This window comes from Nerophis lumbriciformis, linkage group LG12 (genome assembly GCF_033978685.3).
Source record: "Nerophis lumbriciformis linkage group LG12, RoL_Nlum_v2.1, whole genome shotgun sequence".
Classification (NCBI taxonomy): Eukaryota; Metazoa; Chordata; class Actinopteri; order Syngnathiformes; family Syngnathidae; genus Nerophis; species Nerophis lumbriciformis.
In genome coordinates, this window is record NC_084559.2 from 35,075,039 (window position 1) to 35,102,628 (window position 27,590).

General features: G+C 41.2%; 1 protein-coding gene across 6 annotated transcripts in view; it reads right to left on the reverse strand.

Annotated features, from left to right (window-relative positions):
• Positions 1-11,881: 11,881 nt before the first annotated feature.
• Positions 11,882-27,590, reverse strand: part of slc14a2 (solute carrier family 14 member 2) — a 31,828-nt gene continuing 16,119 nt past the window's right edge. For all 6 annotated transcript variants that reach the window (XM_072914350.1, XM_072914349.1, XM_061986491.2 and 3 more), the window contains 5 exons: positions 17,167-17,359; positions 16,930-17,077; positions 13,381-13,515; positions 13,255-13,304; positions 11,882-13,174 (listed from right to left, as the gene is read on the reverse strand). In XM_072914350.1, the coding sequence (XP_072770451.1) occupies positions 12,923-13,174; positions 13,255-13,304; positions 13,381-13,515; positions 16,930-17,077; positions 17,167-17,359 (778 nt within the window). In that variant the 3' untranslated portion in view covers positions 11,882-12,922. The remainder of the gene's footprint in view (positions 13,175-13,254; positions 13,305-13,380; positions 13,516-16,929; positions 17,078-17,166; positions 17,360-27,590) is intronic.

The window sequence follows — 27,590 nt, forward strand, 5'->3', positions numbered from 1 at the left end:
ATGTCTCCAAGGTACGGAAAACAGTCGAAAAAACGGAAAATAACAGAGCTGATTTGACTCGGTGTTTGTAATGTGTTTGAGAAAATGGCGGATTGCTTCCCGATGTGACGTCACGTTGTGACGTCATCGCTCCGAGAGCGAATAATAGAAAGGCGTTTAATTCGCCAAAATTCACCCATTTAGAGTTCGGAAATCGGTTAAAAAAATATATGGTCTTTTTTCTGCAACATCAAGGTATATATTGACGCTTACATAGGTCTGGTGATAATGTTCCCCTTTAAAATTGGATCTGGAAATGATCATTCACGCGTTCATTTCGTCTCGCATTGACTATTGCAATTCTCTCTTCACTCTCTTTAACAAGTCAACGCTAAAGAGACTTCTGACTGTACAAAATGCGGCTGCCAGACTTTAGACCGGTGCACCCAGAACAGCCCATATCACCCCAGTTTCAAGGTTCAAGGTTCAAGGGTTTTATTCGTCACATGCAGAATACACCACAGTGAAATGCTTTTTTCCATACTCTTCAGATATTGCGTACAGTGGGATCCAAACAATAGTTGCTGAATCTAATACACTAAATACAAAAAATACAACAATTTGAATAGCTCTGATGTACATTCATTACAAGACAATAAGTTGCACAATAAGTCCCAGTAGTTATGGTAGAAGTATCAGTACAAGTAAAAGTACAGTAGTCACATACAGTACCAGTGCAATATGAAATAGTATAACAGTATATACAGTATAGGAAGTAATAAATATTAAGGTGTCTACAGTTCTTTTGGCAGTTGAGTAGTGACAGTAGTATGAACAAACAGTATGACTTCTTTATACTCTTGTTTTTACATTATTTACAGTCATTGAATGAAGAGTATTGTAGTCCGGTAATTACAGTGGTAAGTAAAGTGATTCTTGTGCATGCGGTTTTGTGCAATTGTGATAAAGTGTTAATCAGCGGTGCAGTTGAGCAGTCTGATGACTTGGGGATAGAAGCTCCTCCTGAGTCTCTTCGTGTTGGCCATGAGACTCCGGTAGCGCTTGCCTGACTGCAGCAGTGAGAAGAGGCAGTTTCTTGGGTGGCTAGAGTCCCTCACTATCCTCTTGGCCTTGGATCTACACCGCCTGGTGTAGATGTTGCAGATGGTCGGGAGCACACCTCCGATGGTTCTCTCGGCTGATCTGGACTCTCTCTGCAGTCTGTTGTGGTCGTGTGCGGTGCTATTCCCAAACCAGGAGGTGATGTTTCCAGTCATGACACTCTCTGTTGTGCATGAGTAGAAGTTTCTGAGGATCTTGTGGTTTAGTTTGAACTTCCTGAGTCTCCTGAGGAAGTAGAGACGCTGTCGTGCCTTTTTCACCACGTTGTCTATGTGTGTGGTCCAGGACAGGTCTTCTGATATTGTCACTCCGAGGTATTTGAAGTTGGTCACTCTCTCGACCGGCGTCCCGTCTATGCTGAGTGGACTGTAGTTCCTTGCACCCCGTCTCCTAAAATCCACTATGATCTCCTTGGTCTTGCTGACGTTCAGGGCGAGGTGGTTCTCCTGACACCATAATGCCAGGTTCTTCACTTCACTCAGGTAGGCCGTCTCATCGTTACCGGAGATCAGGCCCACCACAGCTGTGTCGTCAGCAAATTTCACAATGGAGTTGGTGGTGTTTTTAGCCACAGTCATGTGTGTAGAGTGAATAGAGGAGGGGGCTCAGAACACAGCCCTGGGGGGCTCCGGTGTTGAGGATGATGGTTGATGAGGTGCAGTTCACTGCTCTCACCACTTGTGGTCTGCCTGTCAGGAAATCCTAGACCCACTGACAGAGGGTTGAGTTCAAGCCCAGGTCCTTGAGCTTAATGACAAGCTTGGATGGGACTATGGTGTTGAATGCTAAAAGTGTGATCTATGAACAGCATTCTCACATAGTTCCCCTGCCTTTTGTCCAGGTGTGTCGTGGCGGTATGCAATACGTGTGCGATTGCATCGTCGGTTGACCTGTTTGGGCGGTATGCAAATTGCAGGGGTCTATAGTGGGGGGGAGGGAGGAGCATATGTGGTCTTTGATTAGCTTCTCAAAGCACTTCATGGCTATGGGGGTGAGGGCTACGGGGAGGTAGTCGTTGAGGCAGGCAGGGGCAGATTTCTTTGGAACAGGGACAATGGTGTATTTTTTCAGACAGGTGGGGATGCCGGACTGTTCAAGGGACAGATTGAATATGTCTGTGAATACCGGTGCCAGTTGGTCAGCACAGACTTTTAGGACGCAACCGGGAATGCCGCCTGGCCCTGTGGCGTTCCTGATATTCACCCTCTTGAAGGTTCTCCTCACGTCATGTTCTGTTATTCTGAATGCTGAGTCTCCATTGCCAGTGGCCATACCCTCTTTTGCGGTGCCATGAATGCTGCTGTTTGAATTTGCAGCCTCAAACCGTGCATAAAAAGTATTTAGCTCATTTGCCAGGGAGACATCAGCATTCACCATGGGGGGGCTGCCTTTGTAGTTTGTCATGGTTCTGATTCCTTGCCATACAGCTCTGGAGTCAGCCTGCTGAAATTGAAACTCCATTTTGTCCCTGTATCTTCCCTTTGCCTGTTTCACTACACGCCTGACGTCATAGCACGCTGCCTTGTACGCGTGCATATCGCCGGTCGCGCGCCCTCTGCTGTAGGCTGAGGTGCGCGCTTTCAAAGCCTCTCGGACCGATCTATCAACCCAGGGCTTCTGATTGGGAAAAACCCTTACTGTGTATGTGGGGACTATTTCCTTGACCAGTTTACCAACAAAGTCCAGCACAGTGTCTGTATATTCGTCAATGTTGTCTGTGCCCTCGCGCAACACGCTCCAGTCTGTACAATCTAGCGCGTCCTGGAGCGCGCTCTCTGAGTTCACAGACCAACGCTTGACTTCTCGCGTCACCACGGGCGCGCGCTTCAAACTTTGTTTATACACGGGTACGACCAAGATGGCGGAGTGATCTGATTTACCGAAGTTGTATCCAGTCTTCATTGGCTTCCAGTTAAATTCCGCATTGGGTTTAAAATTTTAGTCCTGACATTCTGTGCGTTGCATGGTGGGGCCCCTCAGTACATCACTGACTTGTTATGCCCCTACTCTTCAGGGCGCCGCCTCCGGTCTTCAGGCCAGGGTCTTCTAAAAATCCCCAAAACTCGTTTTAAAACCCGTGGAGACATGGCATTCCAGGCTATAGCTCCCAGACTCTGGAACAATTTGCACCAGTTCCTCCGTGATCTTGACTGTGTTGAAACTTTTAAGAAACATTTGAAAACTTCTCTTTTTAGTAAAGCTTTTAGTTAACTATCATTTTTAATCCACTTTGTAACCTTTTTATGATGTTGCCCGTTTTAAAGGCCTACTGAAACCCACTACTACCGACCACACAGTCTGATAGTTTGTATATCAATGATGAAATCTTAACATTGCAACACTTGCCAATACGGCCGGGTTAGCTTACTAAAGTGCAATTTTAAATTTTGCGCGAAATATCCTGCTGAAAACGTCTCGGTATGATGACGTCTGCGCGTGACGTCACGGATTGTAGAAGACATGTTGGGACAGCATGGTGGCCAGCTATTAAGTCGTCTGTTTTCATCGCAAAATTCCACAGTATTCTGGACATCTGTGTTGGTGAATCTTTTGCAATTTGTTCAATGAACAATGGAGACAGCTAAGAAGAAAGCTGTAGGTGGGAAGCGGTGTATTGCGGCAGGTGTTGTGCCGGATAACGCACCCCCGCCGTAGAATGCACCCCTTGACTGGTGTGCCGGATAACACAGCCGGTGTTTCATTGTTTACATTCCCGGAAGATGACAGTCAAGCTTTACCATTGGCCTTTGGAGAACTGGGACAACAGAGACTCTTACCAGGAGAACTGGGACAACAGAGACTCTTACCAGGAGGACTTTGAGTTGGATACGCAGACGCGGTACCGTGAGTACGCATGCAGCTACGGCTTCCAAACATCTGATCGCTTGCCCATACGTGCGTGCCGATATGTGCATGTCACGTACGTAACTTTGGGGACTTTGGGGAAATATATGTGCTGTATGAACTTTGGGGAGGTGAACGGTACTTTGGGCTGTGGGATTGAGTGTGTCGTGCAGGTGTTTGAGTTGTATTGGCGGGTTATATAGACGGGAGGGGGGAGGTGTTTGTTATGCGGGATTAATTTGTGGCATATTAAATATAAGCCTGGTTGTGTTGTGGCTAATAGAGTATATATACCGTATTTTTCGGACTATAAGTCGCAGTTTTTTTCATAGTTTGGCCGGCTCCAGTGTGATTTATATATTTTTTTTCCTTCTTTATTATGCATTTTCGGCAGGTGCGACTTATACTCCGGTGCGACTTATACTCCGAAAAATACGATATGTCTTGTGTTTATTTACTGTTTTAGTCATTCCCAGCTGAATATCAGGTCCCACCCGCCTCTCACAGCATCTTCCCTATCTGAATCGCTCCCACTGCCCTCTAGTCCTTCACTCTCACTTTCCTCATCCACGAATCGTTCATCCTCGCTCAAATTAATGGGGAAATCGTCGCTTTCTCGGTCCGAATCGCTCTCGCTGCTGGTGGCCATGATTGTAAACAATGTGCAGATGTGAGGAGCTCCACAACCTGTGACGTCACACGCATATCGTCTGCTACTTCCGGTAGAGGCAAGGCTTTTTTTATCAGCGACCAAAAGTTGCGAACTTTATCGTCGATGTTCTCTACTAAATCCTTTCAGCAAAAATATGGCAATATCGCGAAATGATCACGTATGACACATAAAATGGACCTGCTATCCCCGTTTAAATAAGAAAATCGCATTTCAGTAGGCCTTTAAATTGAATTGTTGTTTTACTTCACCTATGTTTTGTACAGTGCTTTGTGATTTTATCTGTGAAAAGCGCTTTATAAATAAAATGTATTTACTTACTTACTTACTTTCTTACTTACTTATACAGACGGACTGACTGGCGCTAGTTTAAATGCTAACATGTGAACAACAGACATTGGCGTCTTTCCCCCATTATGAAAGGTCATTCCCCAATTTAAACTACATTACTGTTAAAACAAATGAGGTACAGTGTTCACATTAAACATAAAGGGTGTGCTTTTTTTTTTGCACAAAGTAATCGATAAACTTGACAATGCCAAGTTGAAACAGACGGACACAAATTCCATTCAACAGTGAACTCACATGACTTCCGAAATTGGAAGTGAAACACCTGATCACCCTTCACAATTTAAAATAAAAGATGAACATATTTAAACACACAAATACAAATAATATGGCTCTTATTAAGCCAGAACAATATTTGATGCTTCCTCTGCCGGTAAAGTATATTGTATATTTATTTTAGGTATTAAAAGCACAACTTGGTTAATAAATTGTGTATATTTACTTTTTGAGCATTATTTAGCCATTTTATTTATTGTTTTGGTTGTGTACATAACCCCTTCTTAACAGAGACAAAACCTATTTTATTGATTTTGTTAGTGATTTTTATTCAAAGGCAACATTTAGCTTGCAGATAGTATATTTTATTTGTATTATTTGTTTGTTTTATTTAACTTGGTATTCAAAACTTTACATTTCAATTACAATGTTAAAATATATGAGAAATAAAAAAATGTGGCGTTTGAAATTATTATTATTATTATATTATATATTGTCATTATTTCAGTGGTTAATTTGGTCTCAAAAATGACTACCAATAATATCGCTTATTGGCAATAATTTGTAGGTCAATATAAGAGAGACATTTGTTGTACAATTGATAACAAGCAGCGCAGACCACCTAATGCATGTTCTCATGCGCCCACCTGTGGCGTTTTGATATGTTTAGAAACATGCAGCAGACGATTATGCACCACTTTTTATGGGCAGTTTAGACACAGTCCTGCAGTCATTGCATCTACATTGGAACACCATTTTTTTGTATTCTACCGAAGGTGTGGTCACTGAAGATGATGGCACCAACTGTGAACATGCCCTGGAAAGTTCCAGACGCAACAAAATGCATATTCCAATTATTTCATTTCGAACGTCATTTAAAAAAACAAAAACGGAAATCGCATCAAATTAATTTGCTATCAGCCCCTTAAGTCATCCAGAAGCGTTACAATTATAAAATGATATTGCTGAATAGAACATACATCTAATGTTTTTATTTTTGACAATCCATATATGTTAAATAGCATACATAGGACAGAGCTGCAGCACAAGCTCCTTCTTTCTCACAGCTATTTCTCTGCAACAGCCAGTTTGCACGTCCTTTCGAGACATACCTTTACTAAATATACTGTAGATGCAAAACAGCTGCTCCAGAACAATTTCAGTCAATTTCAGTTTGATGATGAGATCAGATGGACTTTTTTGGTTTTGTCTTCAAGAATGTTTTAACTAAACAAATGTACAAATGTCACTCTTAAAAAATTAGATGATAAAGCTATATTGTTTTTAGATTATCAGCTGGCTAACTAGTTACATTATTGTTGGGTGTATATATATATATATATATATATATATATATATATATATATATATATATGTATGTGTGGGAAAAAAAATCACAAGACTATTTCATCTCTACAGGCCTGTTTCATGAGGGGGGGTTCCCTCACTCATGATGAGTGAGGGAACCCCCCCTCATGAAACAGGCCTGTAGAGATGAAATAGTCTTGTGATTTTTTTCCCCACACATACATATATTGCGCTCTACTACGGTATCGAGCACTATTTTTTGGATAACCTTATTAAGACATATATATATATATATATATATATATATATATATATAGAGTGTTTATATGTATGCAATATATGTATGCATATATATACTGTATATATATATATATGTATATATACTGTGTATATACCCATAACCAGTGAAGTTGGCATGTTGTGTAATTCGTAAATAAAAAAAAGAATACAATGATTTGCGAATCCTTTTCAACTCATATTCAATTGAATAGACTGCAAAGACAAGATATTTAATGTTCAAACGGAGAAACTTACTTTTTTTTTTCAAATAATCATTAACTTAGAATTTAAATGTTGGCACAGGGGCATTTGTACCACTGTGTTACATGGCCTTTCCTTTTAACAAAACTCAGTAAACGTTTGGGCACTGAGGAGACCAATTTTGGAAGCTTCTCAGGTGGAATTCTTTCCCTTTCTTGCTTGATGTACAGCTTAAGTTGTTCAACAGTCCGTAGTCTCCGTTGTGGTATTTTAGGCTTCATATTGCGCCACACATTTTCAACGGTAGACAGGTCTGGACTACAGGCAGGCCAGTCTAGTACCCGCACTCTTTTACTATGAAGTCACGTTGATGTAACACGTGGCTTGGCATTTTCTTGATGAAATAATCATGGGCATCCATGGTAATGTTGCTTGGATGGCAACATATGTTGCTCCAAAACCTGTATGTACCTTTCAGCAGTAATGGTGCCTTCACAGATGTAAGTTACCCATCCCTAGGGCACTAATACACCCCCATACCATCACAGATGCTGGCTTTTGAACTTTGCCCCTATAACAATCCGGATGGTTCTTTTCCTCTTTGTTCCGGAGGACACAACGTCCACAGTTTCCAAAAACAATTTGAAATGTGGACTCGTCAGGCCACAGAAAAATGTTCCGCTTTGCATCAGTCCACCTTAGATGAGCTCGGGCCCAGCAAAGCCGTCGGCGTTTCTGGGTGTTGTTGATAAATGGCTTTGGCTTTGCATAGTACAGTTTTAACTTGCACTTACAGATGTAACGACAAACTGTAGTTACTGACAGTGGTTTTCTGAAGTATTCCTGAGCCCATGTGGTGATATCCTTTACACACTGATGTCACTTTTTGATACAGTACCGCTTGAGGGATCAAGGTCACGGGCATTCAATGTCACGTGCAGTGATTTCTCCAGATTCTCTGAAACCTTTGATGAGATTACAGACCTTAGATGGTGAAATCTCTAAATTACTTGCAATAGCTCGTTGAGAAATGTTGTTCTTAAACTGTTTGACAATTTGCTCACGCATTTGTTCACAAAGTGGTGACCCTCGCTCCATCCTTGTTTGTGAATGACTGAGCATTTCATGGAAGCTGCTTTTATACCCAATCATGGCACCCACCTGTTCCCAATTAGCCTGTTCACCTGTGGGATGTTCCAAATAAGTGTTTGATGAGTATTCCTCAACTTTCTCAGTCTTTTTTGCCACTCGTGCCAGCTTTTTGAAACATGTTGCAGGCATCAAATTCCAAATGAGCTAATATTTGCAAAAAATAACAAAGTCTTCCAGTTTGAACATTAAATATCTTGTTTTTGCAGTGTATACAATTGAATATAGGTTGAAAAGGATTCGCCAATCATTGTATTCTGTTTTTATTTACGAGTTACACAACGTGACAACTTCACTGGTTTTGGGGTTTGAGGCTCTTATTATGAGGTCTGTTGCTCCGGTACCGCTACACTTGGCTGTAATCGATCCCCCTCATGGGCCTTATTCAGACTTTTTTAGCAAATTTCCAGAGTTTGTTGCTGACCAAGTGACACATGCAGATAGTATACCGTATTTTTCGGACTATAAGTCGCAGTATTTTTCATAGTTTGGCCGGGGGTGCGACTTATACTCAGGAGCGACTTATGTGTGAAATTATTAACACATTACCGTAAAATATCAAATAATATTATTTAGCTCATTCACGTAAGAGACTAGACGTATAAGATTTCATGGGATTTAGCGATTAGGAGTGACATATTGTTTGGTAAACGTATAGCATGTTCTATATGTTATAGTTATTTGAATGACTCTTACCATAATATGTTACATTAACATACCAGGCACGTTCTCAGTTGGTTATTTATGCCTCATATAACGTACACTTATTCAGCCTGTTGTTCACTATTCTTTATTTATTTTAAATTGCCTTTCAAATGTCTATTCTTGGTGTTGGGTTTTATCAAATACATTTCCCCAAAAAATGCGACTTATATTTCAGTGCGACTGATATATGTTTTTTTCCTTCTTTATTATGCATTTTCAGCCGGTGCAACTTATACTCCGGTGCGACTTATACTCCGAAAAATACGGTAGTTATCATGGACGATTTTAATATTCACATTCTGGGTGTGGCACTCCAGACTATAATCGACAGTTGTTCTTACTGAAATAACACATGAAGCCGTGCATCGCAACGGTAATACGATAGACTTTGTCCCCGTCCGTGGTGTTATTGCATCTAACGTATTGGTACCCCCGTACACCAAAGCAATGTCCAATCCTCAAAAAATTGGAATTCCTCACACATTGTCAATGTTCTGAATATAACCGATGCTTTAGCAGCTCTCAGTGATGGCGCTTCCCCAATTATCTGGCTCAATCCGTAACCTCACTGACGACTTTAATGATGCCTTGTACCACACCATTTGCGTTAAAACTAAAAAAGGCCCTTAAGACGCGTACCCCTTTGGTTCGCGGAAGAAAACAAAGCTTCTAAACAATCATGTAGACAGCTGGAATGCAAATGGTGTGTGACTAAACTAAAGGTATTTCATCTGGCATTGAGTACCGTATTTTCCGCACTATAAGGCGCACCGGATTATTAGCCGCACCTTCAATGAATTGCATATTTCATAACTTTGTCCACCAATAAGCCGCCCCGGATTATAAGCCGCGCCTACGCTGCGCTAAAGGGAATGTCAAAAAAACAGTCAGATAGTTCAGTCAAACTTTAATAATATATTGAAAACCAGCGTTCTAACAACTCTGTCCCAAAATGTACGCAAATGTGCAATCACAAACATAGTAAAATTCAAAATGGTGTAGAGCAATAGCAACATAATGTTGCTCGAACGTTAATGTCACAACACACAAAATAAACATAGCGCTCACTTTCTGAAGTTATTCTTCATTCGTAAATCCTTCGAATTCTTCGTCTTCGGTGTCCGAATTGAAAAGTTGCGCAAGCGTGGGATCCAAAATGGCCGGTTCCGTCTCGTCGAAGTCATCGGAGTCAGTGTCGCTGTTGTTGTCCAGTAGTTCTGTGAATCCTGCCTTCCGGAAAGCTCGGACCACAGTTGTGACCGAAATATCTGCCCAGGCATTTACGATCCACTGGCAAATGTTGGCGTATGTCGTCCGGCGCTGTCTGCCTGTTTTAGTGAAGGTGTGTTCGCCTTCGGTCATCCATTGTTCCCACGCCGTTCGCAGTCGTGATTTGAATGCCCTGTTGACACCAATATCCAGCGGTTGGAGTTCTTTGGTTAATCCACCCGGAATGACGGCGAGTGTTGTATTTGTGTGCTTCACTTGTTTTTTGACACCATCTTTGATGTGGGCGCGCATAGAGTCGTATATCAACATGGACGGAGCTGTGTGAAAAAAGCCACCCGGCCTTTTCGCGTAAACTTCCCTTAACCACTCGCTCATCTTTTCTTCATCCATCCATCCCTTCGAGTTAGCTTTTATGATGACGCCGGCTGGAAAGGTCTCTTTTGGCAAGGTCTTCCTTTTGAATATCACCATGGGAGGAAGTTTCTGGCCATTAGCATGGCAAGCTAGAACCACAGTGAAGGACGACTTCTCATTCCCTGTGGTGCGAATATTCACCGTACGTGCATTTTGTAGTCTGGTCTTTACAGATGTAAACACACAAAGGAAATGAAACGAAATATCCGCGCGCTTCTTTTTCTTCCGGGGGCGGGTGGTAGCTTACAGTAGAAGAAGAAGCGCTTCCTGTTCTATGGGGGCGGGTGCTTACCTTGGCGGTTGCTTGCGTAGAAGAAGAAGCGCTTCCTGTTCTACCGGGAAAAAAGATGGCGGCTGTTTACCGAAGTTGCGAGATCGAAACTTTATGAAAATGAATCGTAATATTAATCCATATATAAAGCGCACCGGGTTATAAGGCGCACTGTCAGCTTTTGAGAAAATTTGTGGTTTTTAGGTGCGCCTTATAGTGCGGAAAATACGGTAATAGTTTAATAACTTGAAAACACACTTGTGCCTTAGCTAAAACTAATTATCACTCCTGTCTTATTTGTCTCAACAAAAATGATCCTTAATATTAGTTTAACACAGCAGCATCGCTAACCAATGAGGGTCCTCTCCTAGTAGCTCCACCCTACCTTGGGACGTCTGGTATTCGTCCCTTAAGGTGGGGCATGAATGAATGTCATGATCCGTTACCCGGGTCATGGCATTCATTCATGTTATTCTATTGTAAATATGGTAAATTCTGAGAGAGTTGTGTGAGCTGAGAGGTATCTTAATGATTGTAATGGTTTCATTTAGAGATGTCCGATTATATCGGCCGGCCGTTATTATCGGCCGATAAATGCGTTAAAATGTAATATCGGAAATTATCGGTATAGTTTTTTTTTTTATTATCGGTATCGTTTTTTGTGTGTTTTTTTTTTTTTTTTTTTTTTTTAATAAATCAACATAAAAAACACAAGATACACCTACAATTAGTGCACCAACCCAAAAAACCTCCCTCCCCCATTTACACTCATTCACACAAAAGGGTTGTTTCTTTCTGTTATTAATATTCTGGTTCCTATATTATCGGCTTATAAATGCGTTTGAATGTAATATCGGAAATTATCGGTATCGTTTTTTTTATTATCGGTATGTTTTTTTTATTTTTATTAAATCAACATATAAAACACAAGATACACTTACAATTAGTGCACCAACCTAAAAAACCTTCCTCCCCCACTCATTCACACAAAAGGGTTGTTCCTCCCATTCACACAAAAGGGTTGTTTCTTTCTGTTATTAATATTCTGGTTCCTATATTATTGGCCGATAAATGCGTTAAAATGTAATATCAGAAATTATCGGTATCGTTTTTTTTATTATCGGTATCATTTTTAAAAAAAAATGTATTTTTTATTTTTATTAAATCAACATAAAAAACACAAGATACGCTTACAATTAGTGCACCAACCCAAAAAACCTTCCTCCCCCATTTACACTCATTCACACTCATTCACTCAAAAGGGTTGTTTCTTTCTGTTATTAATATTCTGGTTCCTATATTATCGGCAGATAAATGCGTTAAAATGTAATATCACAAATTATCGGTATTTTATTTATTTATTATCGGTATCGTTTTTTAAATTTATTTTATTTTTTATTTTTTTATTAAATCAACAAAAAAAACACAAGATACACTTACAATTAGTGCACCAACCCAAAAAAAATTCCTCCCCCATTTACACTCATTCACACTCATTCACACAAAAGGGTTGTTTCTTTCTGTTATTAATATTCTGGTTCCTATATTATCGGCCGATAAATGCGTTAAAATGTAATATCAAAAATTATCAGTATCGTTTTTTTATTATCGGTATCGTTTTTTAATTTTTTTTAATTTTTATTAAATCAACATAAAAAACACAAGATACGCTTACAATTAGTGCACCAACCCAAAAAACCTTCCTCCCCAATTTACACTCATTCACACTCATTCACACAAAAGGGTTGTTTCTTTTTGTTATTAATATTCTGGTTCCTACATTATATATCAACATATATCAATACAGTCTGCAAGGGATACAGTCCGTAAGCACACATGATTGTGCGTGCTGCTGGTCCACTAATAGTACTAACCTTTAACAGTTAATTTGACTAATTTCCATTAATTACTATTTTCAATGTACCGGTAACTGTTTTTATATTGTTTTACTTTCTTTTCTATTCAAGAAAATGTTTTTAATTCATTTATCTTATTTTATTTTATCAATTTTTTTTTAAAAGTACCTTATCTTCACCATACCTGGTTGTCCAAATTAGGCATAATAATGTGTTGATTCCACGACTGTATATATCGGTTGATATCGGTATCGGTTGATATCGGTATCGGTAATTAAAGAGTTGGACAATATCGGATCGGCAAAAAGCCATTATCGGACATCCCTAGTTTCATTCAATGTTTTGAAGCGCGAGCCTCAGCTGCTCTTCCTCGTCGAGAATCTTCTCCTCTTGGTTTTTCTTTTCCTCCTCGAGCTTCTCTGCCTTCTCCTTTTTCTTCATTTTCCAGAAGAAGCCGAGATTTTTCTCCGGGTAGGCGACCTTGGCCAGCGGCAGCTTGAAGATCTTGTTGCACTCCGTGGTGATGAGGAGGAACGTGAGTGCGGAGAGACAGAAGGGCCAGGTGCAGGCAGGCAGACCAAACTAGGAACACAAATAGGACCCTTAGCACCTCTTTGTTGTCAGCGGGGTTACAGTAACAAAATGTGCTTCGTAAAATGTACCGCAGACATGATGTTGGCGATGGCGGAGCCCAGGTATGCACAGAAGAACCCTGCAGGGCAGCAGGAGAGTGATTTGTATTCAAATTCATAACATTTTGCATGTGTCAAAAGAAAATGCTTACTCACCACAGGTAATAGCAAGCAAGTGCACCTGCCACGTGAGAGCATAGAACATTCCGCCGATGGCGATGCACGCGAGCACGCAGTTGTATCCCCACAGGCCAAAATAAATGTCGCCGAATGGAGCCGCCAAAGCCAGTCCTGCACGACAAATATGCAAATCGGGACAACTTAGTCACAAATGGTTGTATGAAGTATTAATTGTTGTCCCAGCAGGACCCTGAGGTGTTCAGACCAGCTCCTGCTCGCTGTCCCAAAAAGTAGGCAAGAGGAGATAGAGCCTTTTCAGTGGCAGGGCCCAGACTGTGGAGCAACCTTCCACTATCTATTACATTTATTACAGGGGTGTCAAACTCATTTTAGATCGGGGGCCGCATGGAGAAAAATCTACTCCCAAGTAAAATCACGGCATGATAACTTAAAAATAAAGACAACTTCAGATTGTTTTCTTTGTTTAAAAATAGAACAAGCACATTTCTGAAAATGTACAAATCATGTTTTTTTTTACACTCACATGTTGCGATATTTAGTATTCGATCTTTATTTGTCGTTATTTATACTTTCTGAATAAATGATGTGATAATGTTCATCAGTCAGCTCATTGGTGTTAATTTGAAATCCATCAAGATAAAAACAATTATATCAAAATCAAATTAGAGGATGTTATTTATGTAGTTTAATCATTTTCATCAACTGGTGCACTAACATCATGTGGTTAATTTTTTTTTTTTTACATATGTAGCATCATCTACAAAGATACAAAGAATTGCTTTTGTGACCTCTAGTGGACACATTTAGAACAGCAGTTTCTTTCATTCAAAAATTTCGGCTCATTTTTATACTTAGCAAACGCATCCCGTGGGCCAGATAAAACCTGTTTGCAGGCCTGATCCGACCCGCGGGCCGTACGTTTGACACCCCTGATCTATTTGGTCCTCCCAGTCTCTGAGCCAATTTAAATCTAGGCTAAAAACATATTTTTCCCCCCTGGCATTCAAATCCAGTTATGCAGGATACCTTGGTTGTTTTTATTTCTTGTTTTATCCTTTTTTATTTATTTATTACATTTTAGTATTTTAGATGATATATTCTGCACTTCTTAGAAGGTATATTTTACTACTGTATTTTATTCATCATTCCGTGTTACAATGTAAATGTGACACTATGTGCCCCTTTTCTTATGTCTGTACAGCACTTTGGTTGGGGGCGTGGTTAAGAAGGGAGGAGTATATTTACAGCTAGAATTCATATATATATATATACATATATATATATATATATATATATATATATATATATATATATATATATATATATATATATATATATACAAAGACAACACCCTAAGAAAAGTATTCAACAAGAATAACATTAAATTGAGCTACAGCTGTATGAACAATATACGACAAATCATCTCAAACCACAACAAAACAATTGCAAATGAGCCGTCGGCCCCCGGACAGAGCGACTCCAAAACCAACAAAGGTTGCAACTGTCGAAAGAAACCTGATTGCCCTCTCAACGGGGGGTGCTTACAAACATCAGTTGTCTACCAATCTAAGGTAACACGCAAGGACATTAACACATCCGACACATATGTAGGATTAACTGAAGGAGAGTTCAAAACCAAATGGAACAATCACAAGGCTTCTTTCAGGAACCAAAACCTGCGGAATACCACAGAACTCAGCAAACACATTTGGGACCTCAAAGACAATAATGTTGAATATTCAATAACATGGCAAATTCTTGCATCCAGCACACCTTACAATAGTGGTAATAAAAGATGCAACCTATGCTTGAAAGAAAAACTGTTTATTATTTACCGTCCAGACCTGTCATCCCTCAACAAGCGCAGCGAAATTGTAACAGCATGCCGCCACAGACGGAAACACCTCCTAGGTAACACATGAGCCAATCACCACGCCCCTACACCAGCCTGTACCCACCCACTCTGTGCCCTATATAATCCATGGTATGTGAATGCTCCCATTAAAATCTCCTGATGATTGAGGGAACCCCCCCTCATGAAACAGGCCTGTAGAGATGAAATAGTCTTGTGATTTTTTTTCCCACACATACATATATATATATATATATATATATATGTATATGTATATATATATATATATATATATATATATATATATATATATATATATATATATATATATATATATATACATATATATATGAAATACTTGACTTGGTGAATATATATATATATATATATATATATATATATGTATATATATATATATATATATATATATATATAAAAGAAATACTAAGTCAAGTATTTCATATATATATATATATATATATATACACACACATATATACATATATATATATATATATATATATATATATATATATATATATATATATATATATATACACATATATATATATATATATATATATATATATATATATATATATATATATACAAGAAATACTTGACTTTCAGTGAATTCTAGCTATAAATATATATTTCTTTTATTATATATATATATATATAAAATAATATACACACACATAACACTCATCTACTCATTGTTGAGTTAAGGGTTGAATTGTCCATCCTTGTTCTATTCTCTGTCACTATTTTTCTAACCATGCTGAACACCCTCTCTGATGATGCATTGCTGTGTGGCACGCACAAAAGTGCTTTCAACAAATGCACTAGATGGCAGTATTGTCCTGTTTAAGAGTGTCACAACATTGCTGTTTACGGCAGACGAACTGCTTTACGGTAGACGAAAACGTGACTGCTGTTGTGTGTTGTTGCCGCGCTGGGAGGACGTTAATGAAACTGCCTAACAATAAACCCACATAAGAAACCAAGAACTCGCCCTCCATCATTCAACAGTTATAACGTGATTGGGCAGGTACGCTGTTTATATTGTGGGAAAGTGGACTCATGGTCCGCATGGACCTGAGTCCGCCTAAATTTCGGGAGATTTTCGGGAGAAAATTTGTCCCGGGAGGTTTTCGGTAGAGGCGCTGAATTTCGGGAGTCTCCCGGAAAATCCGGGAGGGTTGGCAAGTATGTATATTTGTTTCTTTTTTCTTTAATGTTAATAAAGATTGATTGTTATACAAACGTGTACTTATAACAATTTTATAGTCAAGTGATACTATGTATAGTGGGTGCGCCCTATGGTCCGAAAAATACGGTATGAGGATTTATTTCATGCCGATTTACGAGAGCCAAAAAAAGCTCAACCTGACATCAGGCGAACAACAGCACTCAGCATCACGGGTTGGAATTGGGGGTTAAATCACCAAAAATGATTTGCGGGCGCGGCCACCGCTGCTGTCCACTGCTCCCCTCACTTCCAAGGGGGTGATTAACTTTAACTTAACTGCTGTGCTGACTGAATTAAACCGGAGAGCGATCAGCCCGCCCACAATGGCTGCGCTGCCAGACATACAATGGGTGGATGAAACGTTCGTACACTGAGACAAGGTTCGTAGAAATGAACATAATTGTGGTTTGTAACTGGAAAATGTTGTACAATCAGGAAACATTAAGAAGACCAAACCCACCTGAAACCATGCCAATGGTAGAACCGAGCACAGCGTGAGCGCATGTTATAGGGGAAGAGATGAAGAGCGAGATGATGAAGAGGCCTCCTGTCCAGGGGTTGTCGCAGCCGTAGACCTGGCCTATTCCCACAGGCACGGACATAAAGAGCTGAGGACACGTCCCGGAAAGGTTCACAAGAGCAGCTCGCCCTACCACACAACCACAGGACCGTACACCATTTCAAAGTGAACACCAACCTTCGCCACGTCAATGTCCGCCCAGGTGATGTTGGGCAGCTCCGAGCGGGGTTGGATGAGGACTTGGGGGAAGTGGTGATTGTAGTGACCCGTGGCCACCATGTGGAGGCACACTAAGATGTTGAAGGGAAGCGTGAACACGGGGAGATCCCAGCGACTGTTAATGGACGCCAAGGCACTGGACAGAATCGGGCTAAAAGACAAAAATGCAAATGTGCTATAGTCAATACACATCTGGATACACCTGGGCTTTACATCTATAGCTTCTATACTCTTCTGGAAAGACATCCCGCTAGATGTTAGAGTATGTCTCTATTCTGTTCAGTAAAATAGACCGACTCACCATCCTAAAGTTGTTTAATGCAGTGATTTTCAACCACTGTGCCGCGGCACACTAGTGTACCGTGGCAGATTATGCAATTTCACCTAATTGGGTTAAAAATATTTTTTGCAAACCAGTAATTATAATCCGCAAATGTGCCCTTGTTGAGTGCCTGTGCTGTCTAGGGATCGGCAGAGTTACCGTGTAATACTCTTCCATATCAGTAGGTGGCAGCAGGTAGCTAATTGCTTTGTAGATGTCAGGAACATGGTTTGTCGTGATCACAATATGCAGACGACAGCAGGTAAAAAGATATCTAATGCTCAAACAAAAAAATAAGCAAAAGGCAAGTGCCGCTAAGAAAAGGCATTGAAGCTAAAACTGAACTGGCTGCAAAGTAAACAAAAGCAGAATGCTGGACGACAGCAAAGACTTACAGCGTGTTTGGGCAGTAGACGGCGTCCATATAGTACATCCGTACATCAATCAACAACAAAATAGGAGCGCAACACAAGAACTAAAACACTACACACAGAAAACCAAATAAGTCACGGCGTGATGTGACAGGTCGTGACAGTACACCTACTTTGAGACAAGAGCTATAGTGATGCATGCTTGGTTATGGTTTGAAGTCATATCCAACAATTGCGAGAACAATTTTTTATTGTCAATATCGGCTGCTGAGTTTAATTTTTTTTATGTTTTCTGCTTGTGGTGTGTCTCGAGATTTTTTCAATGAAAAAATGTGCCTTGGCTAAGAAAAGGTTGAAAAACACTGGTTTAATGAACAATGAAGGTAGATTGTAGTTCCTTTATTTACTGCTTGGGTGTCCAAAGTGTGGCCCCGGGACCGACCACTTACAACCCTTGCACCTTGTTCTTCATTATTGGATTAAAAATATGAATGAATATAATGACCCCCAAAAAATATTAGAGAGAAAATGTTGACATGTTAATTCTAGTAACACTCATACAAATGTCAAATGCAATACATTAACTCAGTTCTTCTCATTAATATGTTTTATCAGTATCATTCTTCAGGCCTCGCTTTGAAAAGCTGTGCACTACAAAACATGCTAATTGTAGCCATTAGTCGAGACTTCCTTATTTTGGTAAAAAAAAAAAAAAAAGTCAGTACAAATTATTTTATTCATTTTTATTTTGTAGGTCAAAAAAGTAACTATTTGTTGTAAGTTGATGTATATTTCTTATTTTGTTGTATTCTTTAATGTTAATAAGTATACAATATTATGCAGAGGTGTACTTAAAACAATTTTAAAGACAAATTAGAGAGTCACGGCAGATAAGGGGGGCGCACAAAATATTTTCTTCTTACTATGGAATGTGCAATTATTCATGAAAAAAAAAATTGCATTTCTCACATTTTAGGATAAATCTTTGTTTATAGGGATCACATTTGAAAAATCAAATCGTGGATCCAAACGCGTATAGCAGCTTATACAAGCAATAATTGCTGACAAATCGACTAATAAAATAAGTGGAAACTCGATTTACGTACTTAATTTGGTTCTTGAACATGGTTTGTAAACTGAAAAGTTTGTGTAGTGAAACAGAGTTCTCCATAAGAAACATGAATAATTGGTTCTAACCTCGACAAAAGTCCCTATTTTAGTAAAAAACTGCACACCTTGAATACACTACAATGTATGTATTCAGTAATATATACATATACATATACATACATATACATACATATATATATATATATATATATATATATATATATATATATATATATATATATATATATATATATATATATATATATATATATATATATATATATATATATATATATATACATATATATATACATATATATATATATACACCGTATATTACCAAATAGTAGCCTGGGCGTTTATTTCACAAAATCGATTTTGGAGACAGGCGTTTAAAAGAAGCAGGCGGTTATTTGCACAAGGCTTTTATTTATTTTTGCACCAGCCTGCACCAGGCCATTATTTGGTTACAATGGTTACTGTCCAGTATTTTTTTTTCGTACAAAAACTTTAAATGTAAAAGCTATTGTAAACATACAAACAAAAAAACAAGAGATCAACATGAGGTAGGCTATCAAAAGACAATAGATCATCCATCCATCCATCCATTTGCTACCGCTCATTCCCTTCGGGGTCACGGGGGGTGCTGGAGCCTATCTCAGCTACAATCGGGCGGAAGGCGGGGTACACCCTGGACAAATCGCCACCTCATCACAGGGCCAACACAGATAGACAGACAACATTCACACTCACATTCACGCACTAGGGCCAATTTAGAGTTGCCAATCAACCTATCCCCAGGTGCATGTCTTTGGAGGTGGGAGGAAGCCGGAGTACCCGGAGGGAACCCACGCAGTCATGGGGAGTACATGCAAACTCCACACAGAAAGATCCCGAGCCTGGGATTGAACCCATGACTACTCAGGACCTTCGTATTGTGAGGCAGACGCACTAACCCCTCTTCCACCGTGCTGCCCGACAATAGATCAACAAGGCCTCAACATGGCAGTAGTCGTGCAACAATTGTCAAATAGAATACCAATACTAAAAATAAATAAAGTTTTTAAATAAAGCAGCCTACCGGGAAAAATACAATTATGGTACCAAGTACTCAAGTATAAAACCCACCATCAAAACAGAACAATAATACTGTCACTTAAATAAAATAAAGGCTACAGTACTCCAAGTTTCAAATAAAGCAGCATACAGGAAAAAATAAAATGATGGTACCAAGTACTCTATAAAACCATCAAAAAAATAATACTGCAGCAAACGCAACCCCAGTAGCATTTTAATCTAAATTATGCAAATAACGGCCCATGGGCGACTATTTGGACATAGGCGTTATTAGGAAGAGGCGGTTAATTCACAAAATGGGGTCAGACCCCGGGCGGCTATTAGGACATGGGCGGTTATTTGCCCAAGGGCGTTTATTTGGTAATATACGGTGTATATATATACAGGTAAAAGCCAGTAAATTAGAATATTTTGAAAAACTTGATTTATTTCAGTAATTGCATTCAAAAGGTGTAACTTGTACATTATATTTATTCATTGCACACAGACTGATGCATTCAAATGTTTATTTCATTTAATTTTGATGATTTGAAGTGGCAACAAATGAAAATCCAAAATTCCGTGTATCACAAAATTAGAATATTACTTAAGGCTAATACAAAAAAGGGATTTTTAGAAATGTTGGCCAACTGAAAAGTATGAAAATGAAAAATATGAGCATGTACAATACTCAATACTTGGTTGGAGCTCCTTTTGCCTCAATTACTGCGTTAATGCGGCGTGGCATGGAGTCGATGAGTTTCTGGCACTGCTCAGGTGTTATGAGAGCCCAGGTTGCTCTGATAGTGGCCTTCAACTCTTCTGCGTTTTTGGGTCTGGCATTCTGCATCTTCCTTTTCACAATACCCCACAGATTTTCTATGGGGCTAAGGTCAGGGGAGTTGGCGGGCCAATTTAGAACAGAAATACCATGGTCCGTAAACCAGGCACGGGTAGATTTTGCGCTGTGTGCAGGCGCCAAGTCCTGTTGGAACTTGAAATCTCCATCTCCATAGAGCAGGTCAGCAGCAGGAAGCATGAAGTGCTCTAAAACTTGCTGGTAGACGGTTGCGTTGACCCTGGATCTCAGGAAACAGAGTGGACCGACACCAGCAGATGACATGGCACCCCAAACCATCACTGATGGTGGAAACTTTACACTAGACTTCAGGCAACGTGGATCCTGTGCCTCTCCTGTCTTCCTCCAGACTCTGGGACCTCGATTTCCAAAGGAAATGCAAAATTTGCATGGTTGGGTGATGGTTTGGGGTGCCATGTCATCTGCTGGTGTCGGTCCACTCTGTTTCCTGAGATCCAGGGTCAACGCAGCCGTCTACCAGCAAGTTTTAGAGCACTTCATGCTTCCTGCTGCTGACCTGCTCTATGGAGATGGAGATTTCAAGTTCCAACAGGACTTGGCGCCTGCACACAGCGCAAAATCTACCCGTGCCTGGTTTACGGACCATGGTATTTCTGTTCTAAATTGGCCCGCCAACTCCCCTGACCTTAGCCCCATAGAAAATCTGTGGGGTATTGTGAAAAGGAAGATGCAGAATGCCAGACCCAAAAACGCAGAAGAGTTGAAGGCCACTATCAGAGCAACCTGGGCTCTCATAACACCTGAGCAGTGCCAGAAACTCATCGACTCCATGCCACGCCGCATTAACGCAGTAATTGAGGCAAAAGGAGCTCCAACCAAGTATTGAGTATTGTACATGCTCATATTTTTCATTTTCATACTTTTCAGTTGGCCAACATTTCTAAAAATCCCTTTTTTGTATTAGCCTTAAGTAATATTCTAATTTTGTGACACACGGAATTTTGGATTTTCATTTGTTGCCACTTCAAATCATCAAAATTAAATGAAATAAACATTTGAATGCATCAGTCTGTGTGCAATGAATAAATATAATGTACAAGTTACACCTTTTGAATGCAATTACTGAAATAAATCAAGTTTTTCAAAATATTCTAATTTACTGGCTTTTACCTGTATATATATATATATACTGTATATATAACCAACATAACAACGTAGAAACAAGGGAGCAAGCTTAAATGTCAACACTCACACACAGTCGCACGGTCTATTACGTTAACCACTATGTTGCTACAATAAAAAAAAAGAAGTAAAATAATAATAATTTTACCTTGTGTCTGCGAATATTTGTGGCATTGTTGAACACTCTGAGAGTGATAAAAGAGCAGTGGCTTCATGTTGTCAACGCTAGCGTTAGCACCAACTGCTGTGGGAGGCAATCCTTTATCGGCTTGTGTCGCGGTAGTGCCTTCTCCTTCCCTGTAATAAAAATTCACTGTGGCATCTTATTTGACATCATTACAATTAAAGGCCTACTGAAACCCACTACTACCGACGACGCAGTCTGATAGTTTATATATCAATTTTTTTATTTTTTTTATTTTTTTTAATGTCCTGTCCAGCTTCTCAGGCAAATCATATAGTTGATGTAGATGCCCATGTCGGCTGTTCAGATTTACTTTACAAAAGAGAAGTGTAGGATACTTCTCTTGTTGCCTTATTTGTATTTGACTTTATTAAATGTATTTATATTATCATTTAGTGCAGCCGGGCCGGAGCAGGAGGGGATAGAAAGAGAAAAAAAAAGAAGACAGAGGGGGAAATTGTGGGGACAAGAGGGGGATTAGACAGAGAGACAAAAACAACAACAGCAAACAACAACAACAACAACAATAGAGCAACATCAGCAAATATGACATGTACAAATATGATGGTAAAAGTAATAGCAAATAAGCAGTTAGCGAAAAATAAAAAATAATACAGAAATAACCATGAGCATTATTACACTACAAATGGATCAATACAAATACCAATAGAAATAGCGCTATTGATAATGAACAATACCAATAATTTACCTTTATTATCAACAATACAGTTGTTTAAATGCAACAATACATATACGTAATGATAACTTGAGATACGAAAGAATGCAGAAAAATGGAGGGGGAGAAAGAGAAGCAACCTACATTAACCTTGTAGATTGTTATAGTCACAATAGGTTAAGCTTTGTCAGTGTGCCATGTGTTACACCCAGTTTACCCTAGGGCAACAACGTTAATATATGTTTGATGCAACGTGATTATGTGCATGAGTGTAAGTATGCATATGTACTTGTATATGTACAGAATGTGTATATGTGTTTGTACAGTGAATGTATATGTACAGTATGTGTATGTGTATGTTTGTATATTGAATGTGCGTGTGGATGTACAAACATTAGGTAGGTAAATATGTACTGTATTTGTGTATGTATGTGGGAGCGTAGGTACCTATGTACGTATGTGAGCATATGTGAATTTGCATGTACAATACATTCGACTCCCAGAGTGCGTGGGAGCCAGAGCACGGCCCCATCACCCCCGAGAGCCCAACCCACAAACAGGAGGCGTGGTGCCCAGGGAACCAGGGACCACCGCCCCCACGCAGCCAAGCCGGCCAGCGACAGGAACCCCAGAGCCCGACCCACCGTACCGCCCACAAGGGCCAGCAGCAGGCCGCAGACAGACGCACCCGGCAGAGGACAGGGCACGAGAAAAGCAGGGGACAGCCAGACCCCAAGCCAGCGAGAGACCACACCCCACACGGGCAGAAAGGCGAGACGCCCCGCCCGAGGGACCCAGAGACTCCCCGCAACCGGACGGGAAGACCGCCCCCGCCCCACCGGCAACCAGGCCCCCACGAGCCCACCCCCCACCCCCGGAGAGCGCGGCGAGGCCAGCCCCCGGCCACCCCACCCAAACCGGCCGCCGCAGGACCACCCAGGCACAGGGCCACGGGAACCACCCACCCCACCCGCAGGGATGATGAAATCTTAACATTGCAACACATGCCAATACGGCCGGGTTAGCTTACTAAAGTGCAATTTTAAATTTCGCGCAAAATATCCTGCTGAAAACGTGTCGGTATGATAACGTCTGCGCGTGACGTCACGGATTGTAGAGGACATTTTGGGACAGCATGGTGGCCAGCTATTAAGTCGTCTGTTTTCATCGCAAAATTCCACAGTATTCTGGACATCTGTGTTGGTGAATCTTTTGCAATTTGTTCAATGAACAATGGAGACAGCAAAGAAGAAAGCTGTAGGTGGGAAGCGGTGTATTGCAAGCGGCTGCAGCAACACAAACACAGCCGGTGTTTCATTGTTTACATTCCTGGAAGATGACAGTCAAGCTTTACCATTGGCCTGTGGAGAACTGGGACAACAGAGACTCTTACCAGGAGGACTTTGAGTTGGATACGCAGACACGGTACCATGAGTACGCATGCAGCTGCGGCTTCAAAACATTTGATCGCTTGCCCGTGCGTGCCGCTATGTGCATGTCACGTACGTAACTTTGGGGACTTTGGGGAAATATATGTGCTGTATGAACTTTGGGGAGGTGAACGGTACTTTGGACTGTGGGATTGAGTGTGTTGTGCAGGTGTTTGAGTTGTATTGGCGGGTTATATGGACGGGAGGGGGGAGGTGTTTGTTATGCGGGATTAATTTGTGGTATATTAAATATAAGCCTGGTTGTGTTGTGGCTAATAGAGTATATATGTTTATTTACTGTTTTAGTCATTCCCAGCTGAATATCAGGTCCCACCCGCCTCTCACAGCATCTTCCCTATCTGAATGGCTCCCACTGCCCTCTAGTCCTTCACTCTCACTTTCCTCATCCACGAATCGTTCATCCTCGCTCAAATTAATGGGGAAATCGTTGCTTTCTCGGTCCGAATCGCTCTTGCTGCTAGTGGCCATGATTGTAAACAATGTGCAGATGTGAGAAGCTCCACAACCTGTGACGTCACGCGCATATCGTCTGCTACTTCCGGTACAGGCAAGGCTTTTTTATCAGCGACCAAAAGTTGCGAACTTTATCGTCGATGTTCTCTACTAAATCCTTTCAGCAAAAATATGGCAATATCGCGAAATGATCAAGTATGACATAGAATGGACCTGCTATCCCCGTTTGAATAAGAAAATCGCATTTCAGTAGGTCTTTAAAGACTTGCTGCGGAACAAAGCACCTAAATTCCTTGAACTAAAGGGGGCCGCAAGCCACAGGTAAGCGGTTGTCTGGCGACCTAAAGCTATACAGCAAGACTGTGAGAGTTTGGACACATTTAAAGTGTTTCTCATCACCCAAAGTGATCTCTAAAACAGGCTGACATAGCTCTGACCGGCGGTAAGGTAGGTCAATTTTGGAAATAAACACGCCAGATGTGCCGCGCACCGTTAAAACTCCTGGCGGGATGAGACGTCGGGGGGCCCCGCCTCTTCAAAATGTCTGTTTCCGCGTGCCGAAGAAGTGATGCCATCAGCATAGCAGCCCCCGATGGCTTTAAGCGACATGCAAAATGAACGAATGATTGAGGCGTGCGTACAGCGAGAGGTTCCACTGTAATCGTTACATTTTGTCAGCAATTGCAAAAAGCTGACATGCAGACTGTTTGTTGCTGGCATATCCACGTGGATTGGTTTAACTCTGTTTCAATGGCAATAAGGCCCGTTATGATCAGCATCATGGTGGGAAAACAAAAAGGGACACCCCTGATGTGCAAGGACACAGTAATGCTCAAAACAGCTCCTATGAATAGCAAGCCTAGTCTACAAGGGTCTAACGTTGTCCTGAATCAACATTAAAACTGCAAACATTCCTGGGAGTTAGAAAAATGCTTAAATTTTAAAATGCATGTTTCTTTAGATTACAGGTGTCAAACTCAAGGCCCGGGGGCCAGATCTAGCCCGCTACATCATTTAATCTGGCCCGCAAACACCTGGATATGATATGTGATAAAAAAGTACTTAATATGTTTTCACTAAATGTAATAGATTTTTTTTCATTTTGACAGAAAAAATGTATGTAGTGCTTGAAATTGCATACCTTTTAAACTTTAATAGTATCCACTTGTCATGTCTGTGTGATCATGTTTTTGTTTTGGTCATGTTCGGTTTTGTTTTTGGACTTTTTGTGCACTTTTGTTTTGTCACCATAGCAACCATTAGTTTTCACCTGTCACGTCACGCACCTGTTTCACGTTTTGAGTCACGCACCTGTTTTCGTTAATCATGTCTGTAGTATTTAAGTTCATTGTTTTCAGTTAGTCTTTCTGGTGTGCATTTATGCTTCTGCACACTCTCCACACCCTTATGACCCTTGCTGCTCTTTTTTCATGCCGGTTCCATGCCAAGTAAGTTTTTGTTTATTAAGCCACAGTTAGTGTTTTTTGTTGTTCATAGTTTCTGCCTTTGTGCAAGTATTTGTTTTCATAGCCAAGTCGTTTTCTCCGCCACTGTGCGCGCTTTTCGTTTGTACTTTTTTTGTAGTTATAGTGTTTAAATAAATCATGTATTCACCTTCACGCCACATCTGGTCCAATTCACTTGCACCTCGGGAGAACAAACCAAGCCACAGTCCTAGTCGTGACAGATGTCGTCAGCAAAAAAGTCCTCCCGCAAGATTGGACGAAGGAACGTGGGAGGTCCTGCGCCCCATGGAAGCCGAGATGCTTCGCTATTCCCCCAGGGAGCGCAGGGGATGATGTGGGGGAATGGAGGCAAGCTGGTGCCTATCGGCGCGTCGCTCCCGTCCCGGAAACGTCGCCAAGGACGAGGAAAGACTTCCGCGAGCCGGCAGGACACGCCGCTCCCACAAGCCACTCCCCCTCCGGGCGGCAGCAAGCAGCAGCCAGCCTGGCTTCGCCCTGATGACATCACAGACCAGGATTTTTTTTTCAACTCTTTTTCTTTTGATCACCCGCCTCCAGCAAAAGACTCCAATGCCATGTCTTTGATAAAACATTATCAAAAGATGTTTTTAGAAATCAGGTCTAACCAGTCCAAGCCACGTCCCAAATTTCATGCCCCGCCCCCCAGGACTCAAGCCACGCCCAAGTCACAAATTTTTTTTTTTCACCCACTCAATCCCAGGTACAAAAAAGACATTTTGGACAATTTGAAGGGGAAGTTTCTGCCCCCCTCCTGTCCTCCCTCCGCCCACCCCTGGAGAGAGTTCCAGACCGCAGGGAGTGCGTCTGATATCCGCCCCTTGAGGGGGGGGCTAGGGCTGGGAATTGCTCATGTGGGGTGGCTCAGCATCACCATGCCAAGCCACAGCCTCCAGCACGGCCACCACCACCGGTCTTTCGGCATGCCAAGCCGCAACCCCCAGCGAGGCCACCTCCACCTGCACCAAAGCTGCTGCCAGTAGCAGCACCACGCCAAGACCCGCCACGCCAAGTTCCACGGCAGGCTCCAGTACCCGCACCACGCCTAGCTGCACCACACCAATCTCCTGTAGCAGTTCCACGTCAAGCTCCAGCGCTGCCAGTAGCAGCTCCACACCAAGCGCCAGTGCTACCAGTAGCTTCACCACGCCAAGACCCACCACGCCAAGACCCTCCACGCCAAGCTCCAGTGCTGCCAGTAGCTTCACCACGCCAAGACCCACCACGCCAAGACCCACCACGCCAAGCTCCGGTACCAGCTCCACGACGCCAA